This window comes from Haplochromis burtoni, unplaced genomic scaffold (genome assembly GCF_018398535.1).
Source record: "Haplochromis burtoni strain Fernald_Lab_line unplaced genomic scaffold, NCSU_Asbu1 Contig_13, whole genome shotgun sequence".
Taxonomy (NCBI): Eukaryota; Metazoa; Chordata; class Actinopteri; order Cichliformes; family Cichlidae; genus Haplochromis; species Haplochromis burtoni.
Window position 1 is genome coordinate 744,942 of NW_024582374.1, and position 20,589 is coordinate 765,530.

The window sequence follows — 20,589 nt, forward strand, 5'->3', positions numbered from 1 at the left end:
CCCTGTTACAACAGAGGACTATCTGCTAATGCAGTGTTGTAGATGAGTGAACCGCAGAGCAGAACACAGTGTTGGGAGGTCAGTGGGTGGTTAGGTGTGTAGTTCAGACTGCAGGTGGACTAAATGGTTTCTTTTTTCTCTTTCAGTTTCAGATCGTTCGTCTGTTAACACTTTGTGAGAAAATACAAGCGTGCAAAGGTGAAAGATATTAACCATTTAAACTAATTTAATAAACACGTTTTAAATATCTTAATCTTGTAACTTTGTACGCAAAGAAATTTGAATTCAAATCATAGTTTTTTAATGAATTTGGGTTGTGATCCGACATGGGAAGGATTAGGCTGATGATGAGGTGTTAATGAAGATTTAGCTGTCTTGTCCTTGTAGCTGTTGGTTCTTAAATTTCATTTATTGCAGGTGTTTTTTTTCAGAGAGAGGCCTGTGAAACTTTGCTTTGAATTAGAGCAGGGCGATATGACCAAAAATATTTATCACGATATACATTTGAAAATTTGCGATAACGATATAACTGACGATATAATTGATATGATGCAAAATACTTTACAACTCCACAACTTTATTAGTGCAAAAAAACCCCAACAACGTATATTCACTTAAACAAGCAGCTGTTTTTTATGTGCATTAAAGTTATATAAAAATTTAACAGTGCAAATGCAAATTCCTTGCTGACAGTTTAACAAAAAGGGATTTCCAGTGGAAACTGGCCGACATATCCTCAGCATAACCATGTATAATATCCACAAAACTTAAAAAGAGGTTATACACACGCAATACGGTAATATTATGTTGAAGCACAGTACGTATCACTCCGCCAGGCTCCTGCCTACGATAGCCGTAATGCTCCGACAATCCATCAGGCTGTGCGGGTTCATAGCTTAGCAAAGTTGTACTAAAACATTTGAGAGATTTTCGAGCGCCGTGTAGCACATAAAATCGTTTCGAGGTCAGTAAACACAAGCAGAGTTCATACATAAGGCACATGGGATTATGAGGGGCACTGTCGATTTTCAGAAAAATCAAAGGATTGATTTTAAGTGTGCCGTATTTTCCAAAAAACACGGTAATAACGACGGCCCGCTAGCATGCTCTACCAAAAATAGTGCTTTGTTGTGTATCTGACAGATGAAAGCTAAACCAGTTCCACACCACTGAAGTTGCAGCATTTTTACAAACAAATTCTGGTTCATCTGTTTCATTCTACGATACGCTTTCGCCCTTCTCATTCTCCATCGCCGCCATGCTTTTTCCGCTATGTGGGTATGAAAACAAAGGCACTGTGCATGCGCGTTTTACCCATATTTCATTTTCTTATCGTTGCCCAATATTATACCGGTATTACCGTGAATGGTACAGTATGGCCCAGCCCTACTTTGAATGATACTGCAACAAAGAATTGTCAGGATTCAAGGTGAATATTTACTGCTCTTTTCTTCTTATGTAGTTTGCAAGATCAATTTGATATGCCTGACTGGAGTGAGATTGAGTTACAGAATAATGGAGGGCTTTGCCTTTTGCAGTATGTCTGAGATTTTGTAGTGTTTAAAAATTTTGGAGATGGGTTAAGGATGTATTCTGCAGAGTGTCTGGTAGACTTGCTTTTCAGACAGAGTGAACAACGGCTTCTCTCATTCCTGTGCTGTGGGTGTTTTGCCTGACCAGCTAAAGTCACTAGTAGCAGCTGGACAGGACACATTCTGCCCGCCACCAAAGACTGAAGGAAAAGAAAGGTGGATGGAGAGAAGGGGAGACAGATGCGGGGGAGAAAGGCAGACAGGAAAGGTGACAGCAGACACCACGCTGTGGTGGGGCCAACAGATGCTCGTTTTATTTCCTGCATAACTTTTGATGTCAACTGTGGTTGTATGCTGATGGTAATGACATACATGATACGGTTTGTGTCAGTTTGATCAAACAGTGCACTCTCTATTTGTGTGACACTGTTAGATCAGTGTCACCTAAACTCGTTCGTATTCATTAAAAGACATCGGACTTGTTCCACAAGAGGTGTTACAGTTTAGAAGTTATGATGGATATCTTTAGACGGTGTCCTGGAAATGACTCATGATGTTGCACAGAAGAAGAGGCTAATTCGATATTAATGCACAGTTTTTATCTGAAAACTGTCCCATGGGACAAATTATGAACATTTTTCAGGGCTAAAATAGGTTGTGGTGAAAAGGGAGAGGTGACAGGAAAATGGGTGGAGCTTATCCTCTGACGAACACACATTTAATGTATTTGATTCACAAATACTTTTATTACTAGTTCGCTTTGTCTGAAGTGTATAATTCCTCGTGTTTATGCGCGATCATGTTTGGTCCTTTGCTGTTCACACTTTGGCTTTGCAGAGAATCTTTAGTTTTTGCAACACTATACAGCGAATTGTTTTTTTTATAGTTCGTCACTCTGACCAGAACTGCGCTAACACAGGAAGCACGATGAATCCTGTAACCCGCTGCTCTCATGGTGTCACACCTTTCCTTATATGAAATAAAATGAACCAATAACATGATAACATCTTAGCTAAGCCTTGTCACTGCATAGATCGTTTTTTTTAATGAAACACACCAAGACTTTAGTGAACAGACACCCTTGTTTCTTAACTTTTTTTGTAAAACATTTGCCCATTTATCCAACAACATGTATTTTGGAGCCGGGGGTTTCGGTTTTCACTTGACTCAGTCTTCCTCTAAGATTTAAATATTTTCTGTGGAAACTTAGTGTGATCATCCATGCATCCCCTGGGAGCATGACTATTTGCTGTATTTTTCATTGTTGAAAACATTAGTTGTCGATATACTTTGTCATGAGAACATTTTGCCTATGATAATTGGCCAGAGACATCATCATCTTCTGGGAATAATAAATATCACTGGCTATTTCCACACAGATCTGGTGACTTTTATTTGTTATTTTTTTGCTTAGGTTTCGTACAGATTTGCAACCGACTGGCTGATCTTGCCTTTTTGTACAAAAACAAAACCAATGTCACCGTGAATGTCCTACTTTTCTATCCATGTGTTGCTCTTTTCTCCCATAAGTCTCTCTGTTCTGCTGTATTTTTAAACAATTACAAAATCACATCATTGGCCAGCAGCTGTTGTAATCTTTTGGCAGTCTCCCAGAAAGACGTGTGTTTTTCTTTGTTTGTCTGGCAGTTGTTTGTTATTCTCCATGTGTGAGGGGAAAAAGTGAGTTGAAGTGCCCTCGGACGTGTTTGTGGGAGTGAGGCGTGCTGACATGGTTGGGGAGGGAATAGGCTTCGGCCCGTTGGGAGGAAAAGCGAGGGGGGTTAGGCGGGGGTTGACGTACTGATGCACCACAGGTTTTTGCCATTAGGTCTGGTGGTTTTATCGCTATAGTAAGACCTTACCGTATTTTAATATATGTATCCTTTCAGTAAGAGTTAAAGATAATCTTTCTGGGTTTGTAGTAAATTCACGAGAAACAGGAGCATAGCAGCATAAAGTCCAGGCTGAGGCTGTCTGTGAAGAGTTTGGGATTTATCTCTTGAGAAAAACATGGTAATAATAAATTCTCTGATGTTTTCCTCACAACAAGGAGAGGGAAACTATGCCATACATGATCTCTGGCTTTATGCTGATCCAACATAGGCTTATTTGGCGGCACAGAAAGAGAAAACAATAGCTATGTGTTCTGAGCAACAAAAAAAACCCCAAACCCTTTCCCCCTAGCTGTACCCCACCGCTGAGGCGCTGTGTTTTTGGAGTCAGTTGGAGAGTTTAACATTGTTATCAAACTGTCTTTCACTTAGACTTTAATTATTTCCAAATGTTCCATCTGATTGCCGTTGGCAGCCTTTGCGTGTTTAGTGTGATGTGTTTGAAATGTGAGCGGGCCTTGGCTGGCACAAGCCTGTGAGGTCTGACCCCAAGAAAAAAAAAATACTTGGCCAAACTCTTTCTCATAGTGTACTTGACCTTCTAATGTAAAAGTGCTGTTTGTTACCTCACTCGGAACAAATTCTCTTGTACCACCCCGAGTCCCACTTGAGGTTTGTGCATCTGCAAACTGCACCCTCATTGTTTTTAAGTGGGTCATACTCACTTAAAACGTAAAGGAAATTTACAGCATAGGAAATTGTCAGGCTGTGGTTAGGTTAGTTAACCACCACAAAGGTTGTGGCCTATGAATAGAAGTTGCATATCATGCAAGAGTGTGAATGGTAAGTGCAGTCATGTGAATCTAAACGAACCATTGTGCCGGTCAAGGAATTGCAGCATTAATGGATGATAGAAATGTTCATTATAGCTGACTGTGCAGAAGAGAAAGCATAGCCAGACTGACTGAACTCCGAACATCTACTGGAAAGTAAAAGAGATATGTGTACATCCAGTTCCCCCGTTGCCAAAAACTTATTAATGTGAACATTTAATTACTGAGAGTTGACAGTTGTATGACATGCTTTAAAAATGATGGGGAAACCAAGACAAAAATCCTTATATAAATGTCTTTAATTTTGTATACTGGGACAAAAGGAGGTACCCTAAAAGTAAATGATGATAAACAATAATAAACACAGTTTTATATTTGGTAGTTTTTTGAAACAAACAAACAAATAACTGTGCTTAAAATCCACTGCTTCTCTAGTGAGTCTCTTGTCCTGTCACTGAACTTCAAATTCATTTTCTTGGACTGCAGCTGGCGACAGTAGTCCATGTCCTTCTTTGCAGCCTCATAGCTTTACTTAGTCCTGGTAACAATGGCCCTCCAACTCAAAGTCAGTCCCCAGAGCAGAACAAGGACTACTGATATCAGCTGCAGGCAGTGGAATTTAAGGGACAAGGCGTTCTCTAGAGCAGTACTGGTTACCACCAGGTGAACTTTAAAATAAAAAGTGAGAGAGTTGTCCGTTCGTGGATGGCGTTGTTCTCTCAGACAGATAAAACAAAAGAAAAGAAAAGACTAAAAGAATAAAGGACTCCAAAGACACTTGGCCAGCCCAGGTAAAGTCTATGTGTGGGAACAACTTGGGCAATAAGCAAATGGACTAAGGTGGTGACTATGTTCTGTGAATCCCACAGAAGGCCTAAATCTTTCAGCCAGTCAGTAAATGCACGACCTTCTAGCAGTCCGTAAGGAGCCCAGTCAGCTGGGGGCCTTCTTTGTTGGCTTTGGATGGCTTCACTGTGTCTGCATGGGTTTTCTGCTACAGTCTGAAAACATGCAGATTGGGTTTACTGGCAACCTTAAATTGCCGACTATGTGAACATGAGCATGAACGGTTCTTTCTCTACATCTGTATCTGATCCAATGTCAGTTAGCATTGGCTCAAACCACACTGTGGGCATCAGGTTAGGATGATATCAACTACAAGGGATGGTTCGCAGTAAATAAGACTTCCGATTTTAAGAATAGAAAGATTTCAGATTTTTAAATAGTCTCCATGATCGGTAAAACCTACTGACTGACCTTAACAACAATTAGTTTATGCAGTTTTGTTACACCACAAGTGTTCACCAGATGTTTTGATTGTTCAGGAAATTGCTCTTTTCTTGCTGACATATGCAAAGTTGTAAAGTATGAACTAAATCATTACTGTAGACCTTTGCTCAGACTCTAAAAGATGTGGACTGCAAACCCTGGTTCTTGTTGAATGTTAAATGTAACCATTGCAGGAAATCGGTGAAGTTACTTTAGGGCATTTATATTTAGGGATGATGATGCTTTTGTGTTTCATGTTACTCAGCATACATACAGTTAGAGTGCATAACATGGCACCATTTAGAGGAAAAACCTAGACTGTAGGGGAATCAGAAAAACAAATGTATCCAGTCATTCTACTGACATGTAGTTTTGGTTTTTTGTTGGTTTTTTTTAGCATTTGATGATTGTTAAAAAGTTTCACCTCATAAAATCCAATTTTAGCATTAAAAAAAGTCAAGCTAAACCACCTGTGGACTACAGTGGATGAGAGGTTGGAGTACTAAGTTATGCGCTCACACTAAAAAGGTTAGTAAGGTCTAATAAACAGACATATCTGACAATAAATGCTCAGTAACAGACTAATAATATAGAAGCATTTTACTAACAAAAAAACTGGAGCACAGGCTACTTACGTATTATTGGCCAGATTATCCTATCAGATATTCTCCAAGAGGCACCGACAGCATAAACAGATGAAATATATTGTTCTGTGAGGACAAGGTGGCAACTACAGCTGCCTGTGTCAAGATTAAAAAACAAAAATTTAACTTTAGTAAGTTAAAGTGAATGAATTATTTTTTTAAAAAAGCTTCCTGTGCAGTTATGAAGGAGACATTTAAATATATAGAGGTAAAATGCTTTTGTAATAGGCTATAAATAGGATTTTTCTGCTGTTAAGCTGTGCTTTTTAAGATACAAGTCTATGGGGTATGGCCTGCTCAAGTGGCCACTTGAGGGACTGCAGTTTTTGTCACTCGTGGGTTAGTTTCCCTTTTAAGCCCTCAAGAATGTTGCTTGGATTTAATTGACAGCAATATATGAGGCTCTGAATCATACACATGCTTTAGTATTTATTTTTATTGCAAGAATCGTTGTTTCTCTGCTGCAGGACCGCTGTTTCGCAGCCCATGTGAGTTGCTGCCAGTGGGGACGGGACACCCAGTGCAAGCCATGCTGAAGAGCTTCACTATCCTGTCAGGGTGTGCAAGCAGGGGCACCACCAGCTTGCCTGAGGAGGTCCACATCATCAACCTGAGAGGACATGCTCATGAGGGACCAGACAACTCTCCAGTAAAAGTGAGTCATCCTTAGTCAAAGAACCTGAAACTTAAATTGTCTTAAGTTAACCTGTAAATGCTTTAATGTTGATCAAAATTTAGTAGGCAGAGAAACTATATTCATAGATTTATTTATATTAACTTTTCAATTTAGCAAGAATTTCAAATTAGAAGTGACCTGCCATAAGCTGGATGAAGATTGTAAGACCTGCTGTGGTTGATATTTCCACTGCCCTAGTTTTCTCAGTTCTGATAATGGCTGCAGTTATTTTCCATTTTACTTCAAGGAGACTTCTTGGCAAAAGTGAACGCCTTTTGTATTTTATTGATTCCACTCATTAAACAAAAAACAAAAACAGTGTCAGACATTACGATCAGGTGAGCTTTCAAAGAAACACCTTTTTAGCGTGAGTAATTAACAAAGTGATAAGTCATTTAAGCACCTGGTATTTTCCCACCATTTGCCTCATTTAAACTCATTTAAACTGTCAGCACATCTACCGATAGTGTTCCTGTATTTGATGTTAATTGTAAAACCGCTCCCTATCTTCGGGTGTTAAACGGCACATCTCGTGGCTGGAGTCCCAATCATCAGCAATAGTTTGGAGATGAATCACAGACCCACGTCCTTCAAAACACCGGTGTCTAGGTTTTAAACCTTCATCCCCCTCTGTTAGAGAAGTGTGAAAAGCAGCATGTATAGACTTGTCATTGCAGTTGTGTTGCTGATGTAAGCATTAGTGTTGCCAAGGCCAAATGTACAGAAGCACAGTGTGTGTGTGGGTATGCTTCATCAGCACATAAATAAAGAAATGTTATTTGGGTGGCTGAGAGGGAAACATTTAAATAGCTGTGAAATGGAAACTTATGCATATCTTGACACTTCATGTCTTATTATAGACGTTTTAGTCATCGCTGTCGGTGGACACTTCACATTGGTCGTGAACTACTCACGAGACGAGAGCTGTGTACGTCACACACACACACGATGAAAGGAATGACTCGGCCAATAACAAAGCTTAAACTGAACTAAAACAAGTGAAGCCTCACCTTTAAGGAAAAATGTAATGTAATATTAAACCTAAAATGGTGCAATGTCGAAAGAATTTATGTTCCTTTATAGTGACTAGCAGAGTTTACATTGCGAGTCTTGAAGATAAACATTATTATCCAGTTGATAAGTTACCGAGTCAGTATTTATGGAAAAAATGATGGACTTCAGTATTATACGTGAACGTGGCCTTCACAGTCAGAAACTACACTGGATCACTGTAATTGTAATAATTTGAACCCCAAATACCGGGGATTACCATAAGTGCGATGCAAATTGTAGCTGCTCTTATTTATGAATTTCTGTGGAATCATTTAGTAGATTTTTTTGGATGTGTCCTGCAAAGTTTGAAGGCTTTGCTCTGTTTCATCTACTTCCCGATTTACTGTGTCAGGGTGGATTATGATTACATGCAGATAGATATTGTATTCACACAGAACAAACTGAGCTGGGTTTTGTCTTCACCTGCTGAAAGTTATGATTGTTGGCCTTAGCACATTCCTCACCTTAAGGTAATTCCCAGACCAACTGATTGGCGTTTTAATAGACAGAGTGCAAGTCAAAGTATGCCTAGTATGGATTTAAGACTCACATGACAAAGAGCGTTCCTGTTTTAAGCTTGAACAGACTTGTATGGAAAATCAAACAATCCTAACCATATTTTATCTGCTGTGAAAGTTGCTCGCAACCCACAAGACTGACTGTTTAAATCTTGTTGTCACTTGCTCTCAGGAGATCTTTCTGCACGTCGTCATCGACCAAATGATGACTCATAAATACAGTCAAACAGCAATGTCTGCTAGAACTAATTTAGCACACCTTTGGTTTCCTTATTCGATATATATCCTCATTTGATATATATCCTTATTTTCAGCTGACTTTATTTATTCTAAGTTCAAGATCAGTGAGAAGTCCATCACTAAACATCACCAGTGTTGAATTTCTACTAGCTTAACTACAGTTGGATTATTCTATAAGTGGTGTACAAAAGTTAAATGTTATTCTAATTTGCTGTATTTAAAACTACAGCTTTATAGCACAGTAAAGGACTTAGTTCCAGAGTCTGTGAAACACATCACTTTATCTAGCTTTCGATCACCCATCACCTCCATGGTCAAGTGAGGACTAGCGCGGAGGAGGGAGAAATCCAGCTGTCTGTTCCCCTGCCTACAGCCTTGGCTACAGAAGGTCACGCCAGGTCTGGTTGAGATTAGGTGGCCCTACAGAAGCTCACTCTGTTACTGGAGGTTTCTGCTTATGATTAGATAAGATATCCTAAAGGACACCCAGACCCTCTACCCACTCTGGTCCTTGATTTTGTTTCCACCTGAGACGTGGGCACAGATTGGCCTGTTCAGATACAAGCAGCTCCTGACAGCCTTCAACAGGACCGTGTTGGAGGGCAAACAATGCGTCAGACTATGGTCTTATTGACACAATCTGCCCCTGATCTTTTGTGACCGGAGGTGGCAATAATCCAGTGAGAAAATGGAAGTGAAACAAGGGGATCTTAACATCCTAGTCTGCATTTGGGCAAGGATGTTCTTTCTTAGAAGGCTGTTGGAGAAAAGACCTCATTGGTCTTCATTAATAATCCTTGACCACAGAGCGTCTAAACCCTTTACTTCTTTCAAAAAACAAGTAAAGTTGTAAAAAAGACAGTTTCTACTGCAAATTCTTGAGCTCACTTATAACTTATAAGTTGATATATAGTTGATATAATGACATATAAACTTCAAAAGAACTCTTTTGAGTTTTCAGCAGTAATACTGTTTGGCTTAAAAGGTGGAGCATGTAGGAAAATAGCTGTAGTCAGCTTGGCTTCCCAACAGTTACTGTGATTTCCAACACAAGACAACATCCTGGTCTTGTGGCAAAATAGAACTCCCACATGAAGTCTTCAGACCACTCTTGCAGCGTAATCAGTTTCTCCTCTGTGCATCTGCGGTTTTTGTCCAACATATTTTAGAAAATTATGGCTAAATACAGCAGCATTGTTTATTGACAGTACAGTAATTCAGATATGTTAACTGTCAGTGAAAAGACTGTAGTAGTCCTATTATAAGACTCTATTTTATGTTAAGATACTAAGGAAACTGGGACTGGTGACTGAAAAGCAAGTAATGCCTAATTTAAAGTTGGAGTTCAGTTTTGGTGTATGAATATATTTCTTGTCATTGAATTTGAAGGATTGCACATTTATTTCACTCTAATTAATCGATCATTTCCTGAGTATGCTTTAGTGTGTCTCCTTTGCTTCTTTTCTAAGTCTTCATGAAGGCGCCTGGTCAATGCATGGTACTGTAGACCTTCTCCACACCTCAGCGGATAGGGGACGAGGTTGTGACTGGGCTGCAGTACAGTCTGTATTTGGATGTTTTGAATGTGTTGTTGTGAAGCTTCAGCTTCTGGAGAACACAATGTGCTCCGGTGACTCCTAATAAGTGTCTGCTCAGCTAAGGCTTGACCAGGTAGTGGAATAAATCTGCTATTGCACATGGTGTGCATGGGCTAATATGGACAAGGGAGATTGCATGGTCAGTTTCAGACACTTTTATACACACATGTGTACAGTCGCGCAGACATGCTGCAGCTGCAGTGTGTGAGGCCTGCTTCACATCTCTTTCACGCCCATGTGTAAAAGTCATGGCGTGCACTTTGTCTATGTTTTCAGTAAAGACATGAAAGCAATGAATTGTTTCCTGCCTGTACCAGTGAAACCATTCTTTATGGGTATTAACCAGTAGGTATGAACTGCTACTCATTGAAAGAAAAGGCACAGCTGGACCTGACTCACAATACACACTTTGGCTTCTGGCCAATCTCACACTAAAGCCGAGCTATTAAGTGCAACAGAACACCTCAGTAGTGACTGTGCAAAGTGCTTCGTCTGGATAACGTGACATTTGCAGGGATTGCTTTGACTGTACAATAACAACCAGAGGTTGACAGTATGCTAATCACTCATTTAGGAAGACTGAAGCTAGAAATGCATACAATGAAATGATTTTGAATGATCTGCGAACTTTGCATTCAAAGTGATAAAAGTATACCTATCTGTGCTCCAAGTTTCAGTTTGAATTATCATTTTTGATTACTGACACATCCAAAAGAAGAACAGACTCTCACTGGCATTTATTAAAAGCACTCTTGATTTATATTACAAGTGACAAAAGCTGTTTTTATATCAACATAAAATCCTCTGGTTTGAAGGAGACTCTTCAATCATTAGACTGCCATAGCATATACAACCAAGTCAAGGCAGTTTTTTGTACCAGCCAAAAATGACAAATCTTGCACAAACATGCCAAGAATGTGCAACTCTGTTGTTGACTGGAAGACATCCAAGAAGAGTTGGTAAATTAGTGAGCCTGTCGTCTGGTCAGTCTGTAACTTTGGTACAGATTAAAAGTTCACGTTTGTGACGGCTTTCGTATCTCTCAGCGCCCTGCCACCATGATGTAGAAATTTGTAGGTTTTGATAAAATGTCAGAACTTTTGTGCTTTGAGTGGCCAAGAGATTTTCTCTGCACATTCTTGGTCATATCAGGATACACTATTACTAATTTACGAACCTATTATTTTCATCTAGGAAACACTCTACCCATTATGCTATCGACTCATAAGTGTGTTTCTGCTTACGTTTGCAGATTAGCAGTAACCATGTTAGCATGGTTACTGTGATCATGTTTGCAGCTGGGTAGAAATTTGCTTCCAGGAGATTTAGTTTTTTGTTCATTATTATTTAAACAATTTAAAATTACAGAGTAATCAGTGGTTCATCGCTCCAGTTTGGTAAAGAGTCATTTATTTATATTTCAGCAACTTGAACCATTTGCCAATAATTTCTTTTTAAATGTTACCCCACACAATGGGTGCTGAGCAGTGCCAGGCCACATTGGGTAAAATATGTGCGATGGTTTAACTGAGCTACTCTGCAATTTCAAAGTAACATTTTTGATCTGGATTTGAAATCTAAGCCACCCCCCCTAACTCTGTTTTTTTTAAATTCAGTGTTTGTCTTTAACAGTAGGCTTTGTTTCATAGACTCTTAACTCTCCTCTTTCAAAATATGACCACTTATGATACTGGCTTGACTGGAATTCTTTTTTTTTTTTTTTTTACTTGTAACGTGTTATTCACATTTGTCTGAAATAGAGATAGATGATTTCTTCAGCTTCAGTGGCCCTGCTCAAAGTAACAGAAAACCCTTTCCTCTCTTTTACCCATGTGGGCCTCCGAGGACAGAGAGACAGGCCAAATTGGAAAGTCAGTATTCTTGGATAGGTCAAAAGTGACTTTTGGCTGGGCTTCAATTGCTAGTAAAGCTGCAATGCCAGGTTGAGCTTGTGTGTTTCAGAAGGAAATGATTTCCTCAAATAATGTCAGAGTGATTTTCACATTTTCACAAAATTGAATTACATTTTATAAAAACAGCCCAATCTTGCAGAGTAAGACAAGAGTTAGTGAGAGCGACCTGTGGACTGCTGCTCATATTTCCTCCGAGCTTGAAAGCCCTTTGGGTTTTTGAGGCAAAATAGCTTTTCGTGGCTTGACTATTGACCTGGAGGTGTTGGTGTTTTGCCACCTAAGCTCTAAAAAAAAAAAGAGTGACCTCATCTCAAAGTGTTCTTTTCTTCTCTATTTGCTCTGGTTTTAAGATGTAGGTATCAAGTTTAAACAATCTTCCACATGTTTTTTCTGTCACGTGTAGAGGTACCCTTTTGTACTCTGCCTAACAAGCCACTGCTGCATGCGCATGAATGCACATGAGCCCAACATTACTGTAAACACTTTGTTCCCAAGTGGAGCCAAAATAAGCAATTCCAAAAAAAGGAGTCTTGTCAGGGCATAAGGTTGGGTGATAGGGTAGAAAATAAATAAAAGGGGTCAGTGATATCTCAAATCACCCATCTTTTTCTAATCAGTTTACCCTAGGCAAACATCAAACACAGCCACTGGCTCTGAATCAGGGAGAGGTAGAGCAGATGATTGCTTTATCAGCTGGAATTTGCTGATATCTTAGACTGTGAGTGACTAGCTGGAAGAACTTACCAGGCAGAAACGTAACAGTGTCAGATATGACTTTAGCTAGCACACAAGACAAACCGAACACATACAGTAAACCTGTTTAGGTCTTTCTTTTTTTTTAATTGAAGCTTACTTTGGAACTTAGTAATAACCTTTATTTTTAAAAAAGTAGTGGCACTTATACATCACGTTAAAGTACAACAACATTTTTGGAAATGGACTGGTTCTTCTATAGCGCTTTTCTACTCCACTTGAGCATTTAAAGTGCTTTAAACAGGATGCCTCATTCAACAAAAACTGTATTTTCTCTAATGGCTACTTAAGGCTGGGTCCACAAACAGCAATTTTGAAATTTGGGGGCGGGGTTTACAGATACATGACCTTATAGGTACCTGTGGCCAGGATCTGTCTGCTAGGCTTCACCTCAGCTAATTCGAGTCACTGAACCATGTTTGTGGGGTTGGTGCCTTTTATACCATTTTTATTGGCATTCTCTGACAAATAATAGGGCTCGAGCTCGCTTTTCTAGAAGACACACTGGTAACTGTGGTGTTGGCCTATATAGACTATGCATGTTAATGCCATTCTTTGTTGATCCCATTATTTATTACTGATTGTACACAGATTTGTAGTTTAACGCTACTGTACATAGTAACTTTTATGTCTGAATGAAGTGTAGAAACAGAGTAGAAAAAACACGGGACTCAGGTGTACAAATGCTCCATTGCACGAGTCATACGTTACTATTTTTAACTCTCAGAAAAGTAGGCCAGTAATGATAAAATTCATTGACCAGTCTCAACTGGAATCAGTTGCAGATTCCCTTACAAGTGCTTTTGCTTTTTAGCAGTTGGGAGGATCCTGTTAACAAAAGCAATTAACATTTCTTGTTTTTGGTAAATGGAAATTGCCCAAAAAGGAACATAGTCCAAACAAAACACAGGACGCGATATACAGCTAAATATGCTTTTGATTTCACTGCATCTCTAATCTAGTGTTTTTTTCTTCCTGACCCTGTGCTCCCCTCTCCCCACCTTCAGTGCTGTGTTATTTACTTCAACATGTCCTGCTTTTGTGTCATATCACTAAAAGATTGCTATCCAGACGTCCTGTCTCACTTCAGCGTCTTTTCAGGTTTTTTTTTTCCCTCTTTGGAGCTTTGCATTTAGCTGAGTACAGACTGATTATCATCACATTTAGGAGGAAGGCTCCAGGTAGCATCACCATCTCTCTCAAATATGTGGGTGGCGCTGATAAGAGCGGTCAACAGGTTTTGGTCCGCTTCTCCTTTATCTCTGAGCTTCTTTGCCTGAGCTTCCCTTCTCTCTGTACACCCTCAGTGATCCGGAAAGAACCAAGATCCAGACTGACAAGACACACGCACATACGCACACATCAGATAACACAGTATGATTGGTTCCAGGCAGTTCTCGGAGTTTGTTGTCATAGTTTTCAACTATAAAAATGTTGTGGTACGGGGTTTAGCCACAGTTTGTGTATGTCATTGTTGTTGTTTTTTTTGTATATACTCTTGGATTTTAGTGATGATGGTTCATGTCATGTGATACATGCTGTGCTTTCTTTCTGTTTTTCTGAAGCTGATTATTATTTCCTGGGTGGGAGAGTGTGTTCCCAGATTAGTCTTACTTTTCAGATAATTAAAGGATGTTTTGGGTTTTTTTCAGAATCACTAGGGTTCATCAGGCATTTAATTAGCTCTGTCAATAAAGGAAACTCCCTTTTCCTGCAAGGACACTGAGCCGCAGTGATAGTGTGCTCTAACTGCAGGGTGCAGGTTTACACGGCTATGCAAAGTATTTGATGGTGAAAGTATTTCATTACAATGTTGATGCACAGCCTTTATAAAGCACTCTTGAAACATTGTGTAATTAAGTTGGCTTGAAAGGTCCTGGAATTGCAAATGCATGCTCAAAGCAGGACAAACAAATCACTCTTTACAGTTTCAGTGTCACAGGCATCGGTAGGATCTAAATCTAACCATGTGGCTTTGCTATACAACAAAAGCTTGTCTGTGATTTGTGTTTTGTTTTTTTTCGGTTTTGTTGTAGTTGGCGCTGTGTTTGTTGTTGGAGCTGATTTAGAGCTTAAAGTTGATGCTGTGTTGTTTTTTTCCTCACATTTCCATTGTTTACACATGCTACCACCACTAATGGTATGCTGCGTGACGGCTTATCCTGCTACAGCTGTCGTCCCTTGTGTGGAGTTTAATTTCAGTAACGCGATAGTCCGAGACAAGCCTCCATCCGTGGCTGCTGGCAAATGCCCCCCTTAACTGTAATGGACCCTGCACCCCTAAATCCTTGTGCCAGGCTCCTGATAATCAATCAGCCGTGCCGTGGCCTCCTGTCCCGAGCACACCCTGCAGGGTTCTCCGAAGGTAGCTGCCTCCATCAAGGACAACTCAGCGCCACCTGATCCTTACAAACACCACAAGAGGTACTTTGATGCCTGGTGCTTTTGCAACTCTTCTTTCCACACCCTGGCTGCTTGACAAGGTCTGTTGCTATGCCCACTAGCCTCACCAGACCTCACGAACACAACTCTGTGGGCAGAGATGCACACCAGCTGCTGCTGAGTCCTCATCATTGCTTACATTGTGCAACCCAGAAAGGGTTTAGATTTTTATTAATGCTGTTTTCTCATTAAACTTGGGGAAAAAAAGATAATAATCACCACAGTTTTCACCCTTTCCGACCCCTTAGCGCCTCTTGGCACTTCCTCTTCTTGGAGCTCTGTTTATGCCTGCGTTTGCAGGTGACTCACGTCTTCTGGAAAAGTTTCTGTCTGGGTTTAAAATTCCTCATCTTTTACAACTCTCCCCGACTCTCGTTTTCTTTCTACCTCCTTCTTCCATCTATTGAAGCCAGGCTCTTAGAGCCAAGCCAGGTATGATTATATCTTGGTTGTTGTTATCCTCAAAGGAGCAATACAGTCGCTTTTTCCAGTGTCTGGATTAAGTGTTGGGGGGAGCAAATATGAAAAAAAGGGGAAAAATAGTGAGACAGAGAGAGCGATGAATCTCTGATCTGTTTGTTTGGATCACCATCCAGATTGCCTCATAGATAAGTGTTTAGTAATTTCTTCCATTTCCTTGTCTCATAGTTTTAACGATTTTTGCAACACTTTCATGGACCACATAACTGAACATTCTGGTTTGCATTACTCTCCTTGAGGGCTTACATCTGTTGAGGAATGATAATTGGACTTTGATGCTGACTCTGTTTGTTCTGCTAGTATCTCTTGTTAAATGACTTCATGAATCATCACAGTGACACATCGTTGTACTTCAGAAAATGACAGTCAGACTTTCCTTCTGTGCTGAGGTATATGTTAGTCTAGAATGCTGCATGGCTTCAAAAATACATCAGATTACAATGAATTCTTGTTTTAGTGACAAATGGATCAAATGGAAACAGAAAAAAGAGAAATGCCAAAAAAAAAAAAAAAAGCCTGTTCATTAACTGCATACTTCTCGATAAAGAAGATATCATTTGGCACAGTTATTATAGTCTACATGATAATGAAACAAAAGTTAACCTTTGGTATAAGTGGCAGCTTTGTCCAACATGAGGAAGCACATTGAAAAACAAATCTTTACTCGTTGAAATAAATTGTAAATCTTTGTATGTTTTTGGCACCTTGGGGGACTCTTCCTCGAAGTTGGCTTTGAGGATGTGCTTCGAGTGCGATCACAGTCTTATCTTGTTTGTGTGTGAAAGTATTCCGATAAAATGGTGCGGTTGCTTCTTGTTTATGCTTTCCCAAGATTCCTGTAATGTTTCCTCGGCAAACACTTCCAGTTTCACTGTAAAAAAATTACCAAATCAAGCTTTTAATTTAATAATACAGAAGTTTTGCATATATTAAGACATTCAAAAGTGAAAAGTGTTTTCATATATTGCACAGTTGCTGTAGCTTGTTTTTCAAGCTCCAATGACTGTATTTAAATGTAGTTGTATGTAAGTTCCTTGGAAACCGTCCCTTTAGTGCTTGAAATCTGTAAGCTTAGTCTGAATATTATTGAATACAACGTGATGTTCTTTTTGTGAATCAGTGGCCACTTAGGGAGTCAGAGAGGAGGATAATGCTGTAGGGGTGGGCCAAGAAAACAACCTGCTCAATGCTTCATATCACAACCCACTCGACCACCCCAAATTTATGACAGCATACAGCATAGTCAACAGTTACTGCTGATAAATTACTTTACCTACCATTGATGTTCTGCTCTATTTATGATAGAGCAGGTCTGAAAATGTGATAGCAGAAATTTATTTGTTTTTGTTTTTTTTACTTTGCTTCTTCTTGCTGGTTAGGTGAAGGCACACAATGCTACTTGGTCGCTAAAACCGTGCTAAAACCAGCTTGGTTGAGGCTGCATGTTGAAAAATTAGGCTTAAATGTGGCACGGAGGCGCTTTTACCAGTACTGAGCTTTGAAACGACAAGCTGGAAGGGAAGATGTGTCGCAGATGTGCCATAAAGGCCAGCAGTTTTGACAAAACTCCAGTGTTTGACACCCCGGGAATAAGCATGGACCGTAAAATATCAACTTGGCAAGAGCAAATGTAAAACAATATTAAAGGGATAAAGGATATTGTACTCTGTTCAGTATTTAGTCTGGTTCAGAACCTATAACAAACTGTTTACTTTTTCCATTAATAAATCCATCTAAATGAGTACTGCAGTGTTTGCAAATACGTTTTGTAGTGACTGAAAACATATGAGTGTAGCAGAAAATGTTAACGGTTTCAATTATAGCGTGTAGATCTCTGTCTCGATAATACGCACTCCATAACCACATCTGAGCAACTTAATGCTCAGCCTGTTTTCCACTAATTCAAGCACTGCTAATAATAACCTGTCAACTTGCTTTTTAATCACCATCACTCTGTTTTCAGCTCATTTGTTCTGTTATTGAAGTACAAAAGCTATATTTTGAGTTCGAAAGCAAAAGCTGATCTTTTGCTGAGCTGTGAATAATTAACTTACTGTGGTGTTGTTTAGATCCTAAAATATGAGTCCTTGTGGGTTCAGTTAGTGATTTACAGCTTTTTACTGCTGACACACAGAATGGAGCTGATTTGATTAGTCTGTGAATACAGAGAGGAGGAAGTTTAAAGATGAGTGTCAGACAGACCTTTGAACCCCCCGAGAGTGTCAGTTCTCATCAGTGACAACAATAGAGAATTTTAACAGTTTGTTAGTAAGCTGGCGTTTTTCAATTTGAGTACAATTTAAAGAAAATGATGGAAAGCCAGACCCTTGCCTGAGATGATTTTGGGTTAAGTCTCGCACTTTGAACCACCTGACTCACTTTGGCGTAAGTGAAGGCTAACACTAGAAACGAGAAACATCAGTTAAGGTCCCAAAACACACACGTTTGTTTTCGCCATCTCACTAACAGACTGTGAAAATCTATTTTAATGGGAGTCTGAAAAAAAGGCATAGTTGCAAGCTGTAGGGATGGTTACAGGGACCCGCCACTTACTATTTTTTTCCCCGTGAACAAAGACTCCACTGTGTGAAAGTTAAGAGCCCTCTGAGGATACATATCAGAGCTAAGCAAGTGCCTTTTAGGGAGAACACAGCACGCCGTCTTTGTAAGTTTATCAGCAAAGTGAGTACATAAACAACCACAAAGCTAGATAACGTAGAACAATTTACATCATAACAGAGCTGGATTTTCACCAGACTAGTAGCAGTTGCCTGATATTAATGCTTATACAAAACGGAACATGAGAATATCAAAGCTTTGACATTTGCCCAGTTCAGCTGTGTGAAATCAGATCATGTTATGTACTCTGACTGATCTCGTAGGATTTGTGTTTTTTACTCTTCTCACTTCCTCAATATACTTGTGGTAACAGGGCGCTAATTTCTCTCTTTCTTTTTCCCCTTTTCCCCTCCCTTTTTTTTGCTCTTGCCAGGTTGACTTACATCTGAAGCCCATCCAGTCGATGCTGCACCACCAGAAGCCCCTGGTCTTCGTGCTCAGCTCCCCCCAACCATTGATCTGGAATGTCAAAACAGAGAACCTGGCTCTGCGCATCCAACATACCTTTTATGTGAGTCCAGAACACAAAAAATCCTTTAAGTCCTGCTTCCTAAAACTGTGTATTCATTTCCTCACAGGCTAAACCGCATTACCGTTTCAGTAGCCTTTTCTATGAGTAACATATTTGAAGCGATGTAAATTTGCTGAGGAGGCCGTTCTGCACTTCAAAGGGAGGTTTCCAATGTTTTGGGGGCACATCTGGTCAACGCGCATGTGCAGTCATAGCTTGTGTAGAGCCGTGCATAATGTTTCATCTGGTGCAGTGGATTCTTTAGTCGTAATATAATTTTGGAAGTATTTAGCGGAAGTTTGACTCACATTATCTTATACAGGATGCAGCTGTAAGAGGTTGTTTTTACGCTCATAAATGGGCCAAAATGTATTTATCTAACACAATCTGCTTCGTCAGCTTTATTCATGCTCGACATCCACAGAGTTGTGTCCCCCACCCTTCTTTACACAGTCCTGTTGATAGCTTGGCTGCTGTTCATATGACACTGGGTGTATCCATGTATCACAAAAAACCCCTCAGCGGTGAAGGTGTGGTACCAAAAACTGTAGCACTAAAGCTTCACCAACTTTATCCTTTCGTCTACTGATTTTTGTTGAAATTGTCGTACAAGTTGGTTCGCAAGCAAGTATATAATATTGATAAATCCTGTGTTTTTCTTTCTACAAATGTAACTTTTATTTGTTACAAGATCTCTTCCTCTTGCTTTGCAGACTGAAGTTTTTCTTAGGACTCGGGTGGAAGAGGCAAAGATTTAGTGAAGGGTATCTTAGTGAAGTTGGAGCCAGGTCCCCTGGGGAGTCAGCCATATTTAGTGAAGGTACCAGGGGGCCTCTCTGGGAAACTTAATAAAAAATGTAAAAATGCACTGCTTCAGTGCTCTTGTTCAAAGCCCGTGTATCACATGAGAAAATCAGTGCGAAATGAAACCCAGAAGCCTCCGCTGTAGCTGTGGTCTCTGTTGTAGCTGTGGCTTCACTGTGCTATATAACTATGAAAACTTCGCTTTGCATTCATGTGAGCTGAAGGCTTTTCTGTATTGCTGGCTTCCCAGAAGTATTCATTTTTCAATTTCTTTGTTAACACCAAAGCATTGTGCAAGAATGCAGCATCAGGTACGCAAATTATTTCCATATGTGGTTGAGAGTTTTCAAGCTTACTTCTTAAGCTCAAAACATCTTCCCATAAAGCCAATGTGATATGGAGGAGAATATGGACAAATGGCAAAAGCCTTGTGTTACGCACAGGCGCATAACACAAGGACAGCAAGAGGATCCAGTGACTTTGGGAGCTTTTTGCTGGCAGCGCTTCAGTCTACTGGCCCTGTTACAGGAAAGGGTCACTACAAGTCAATAAAGTGGGCCATCACTTTTATCCAGTGCAGACTTGTATCCTGATAGATGTTGTATCTTCCAGAATCATAATCCCCCAGTCAATGAATAGTTTGCCAAAAGTTTGAGAATGATGTTAATCTTGCTTTTATCATTTCTCAAACTGGTGGAAAACCTATGTGAAATGTTTGAGTCTGACATGTTAAACACTCTCCACTGCTATCATAAAAACACTGGTAATAACCTTAGGAACCAGTTGCTAAATGCTAAATGCATTTCAGCTTTTATTGACTCCACTTGGTGTATACAAAAGTTGTCCAACATAACCCACTGTAAAACACACAA

General features: G+C 39.8%; 1 protein-coding gene across 2 annotated transcripts in view; it reads left to right on the forward strand.

Annotated features, from left to right (window-relative positions):
* tgfbr3 (transforming growth factor, beta receptor III) overlaps window positions 1-20,589 on the forward strand; it is a 68,703-nt gene that overhangs the window by 19,630 nt on the left and 28,484 nt on the right. For both annotated transcript variants that reach the window (XM_005919799.3, XM_005919800.3), the window contains exons 3-4: window positions 6,578-6,765; window positions 18,776-18,913. In XM_005919799.3, coding sequence (XP_005919861.1) covers window positions 6,578-6,765; window positions 18,776-18,913 — 326 coding nt within the window. The remainder of the gene's footprint in view (window positions 1-6,577; window positions 6,766-18,775; window positions 18,914-20,589) is intronic.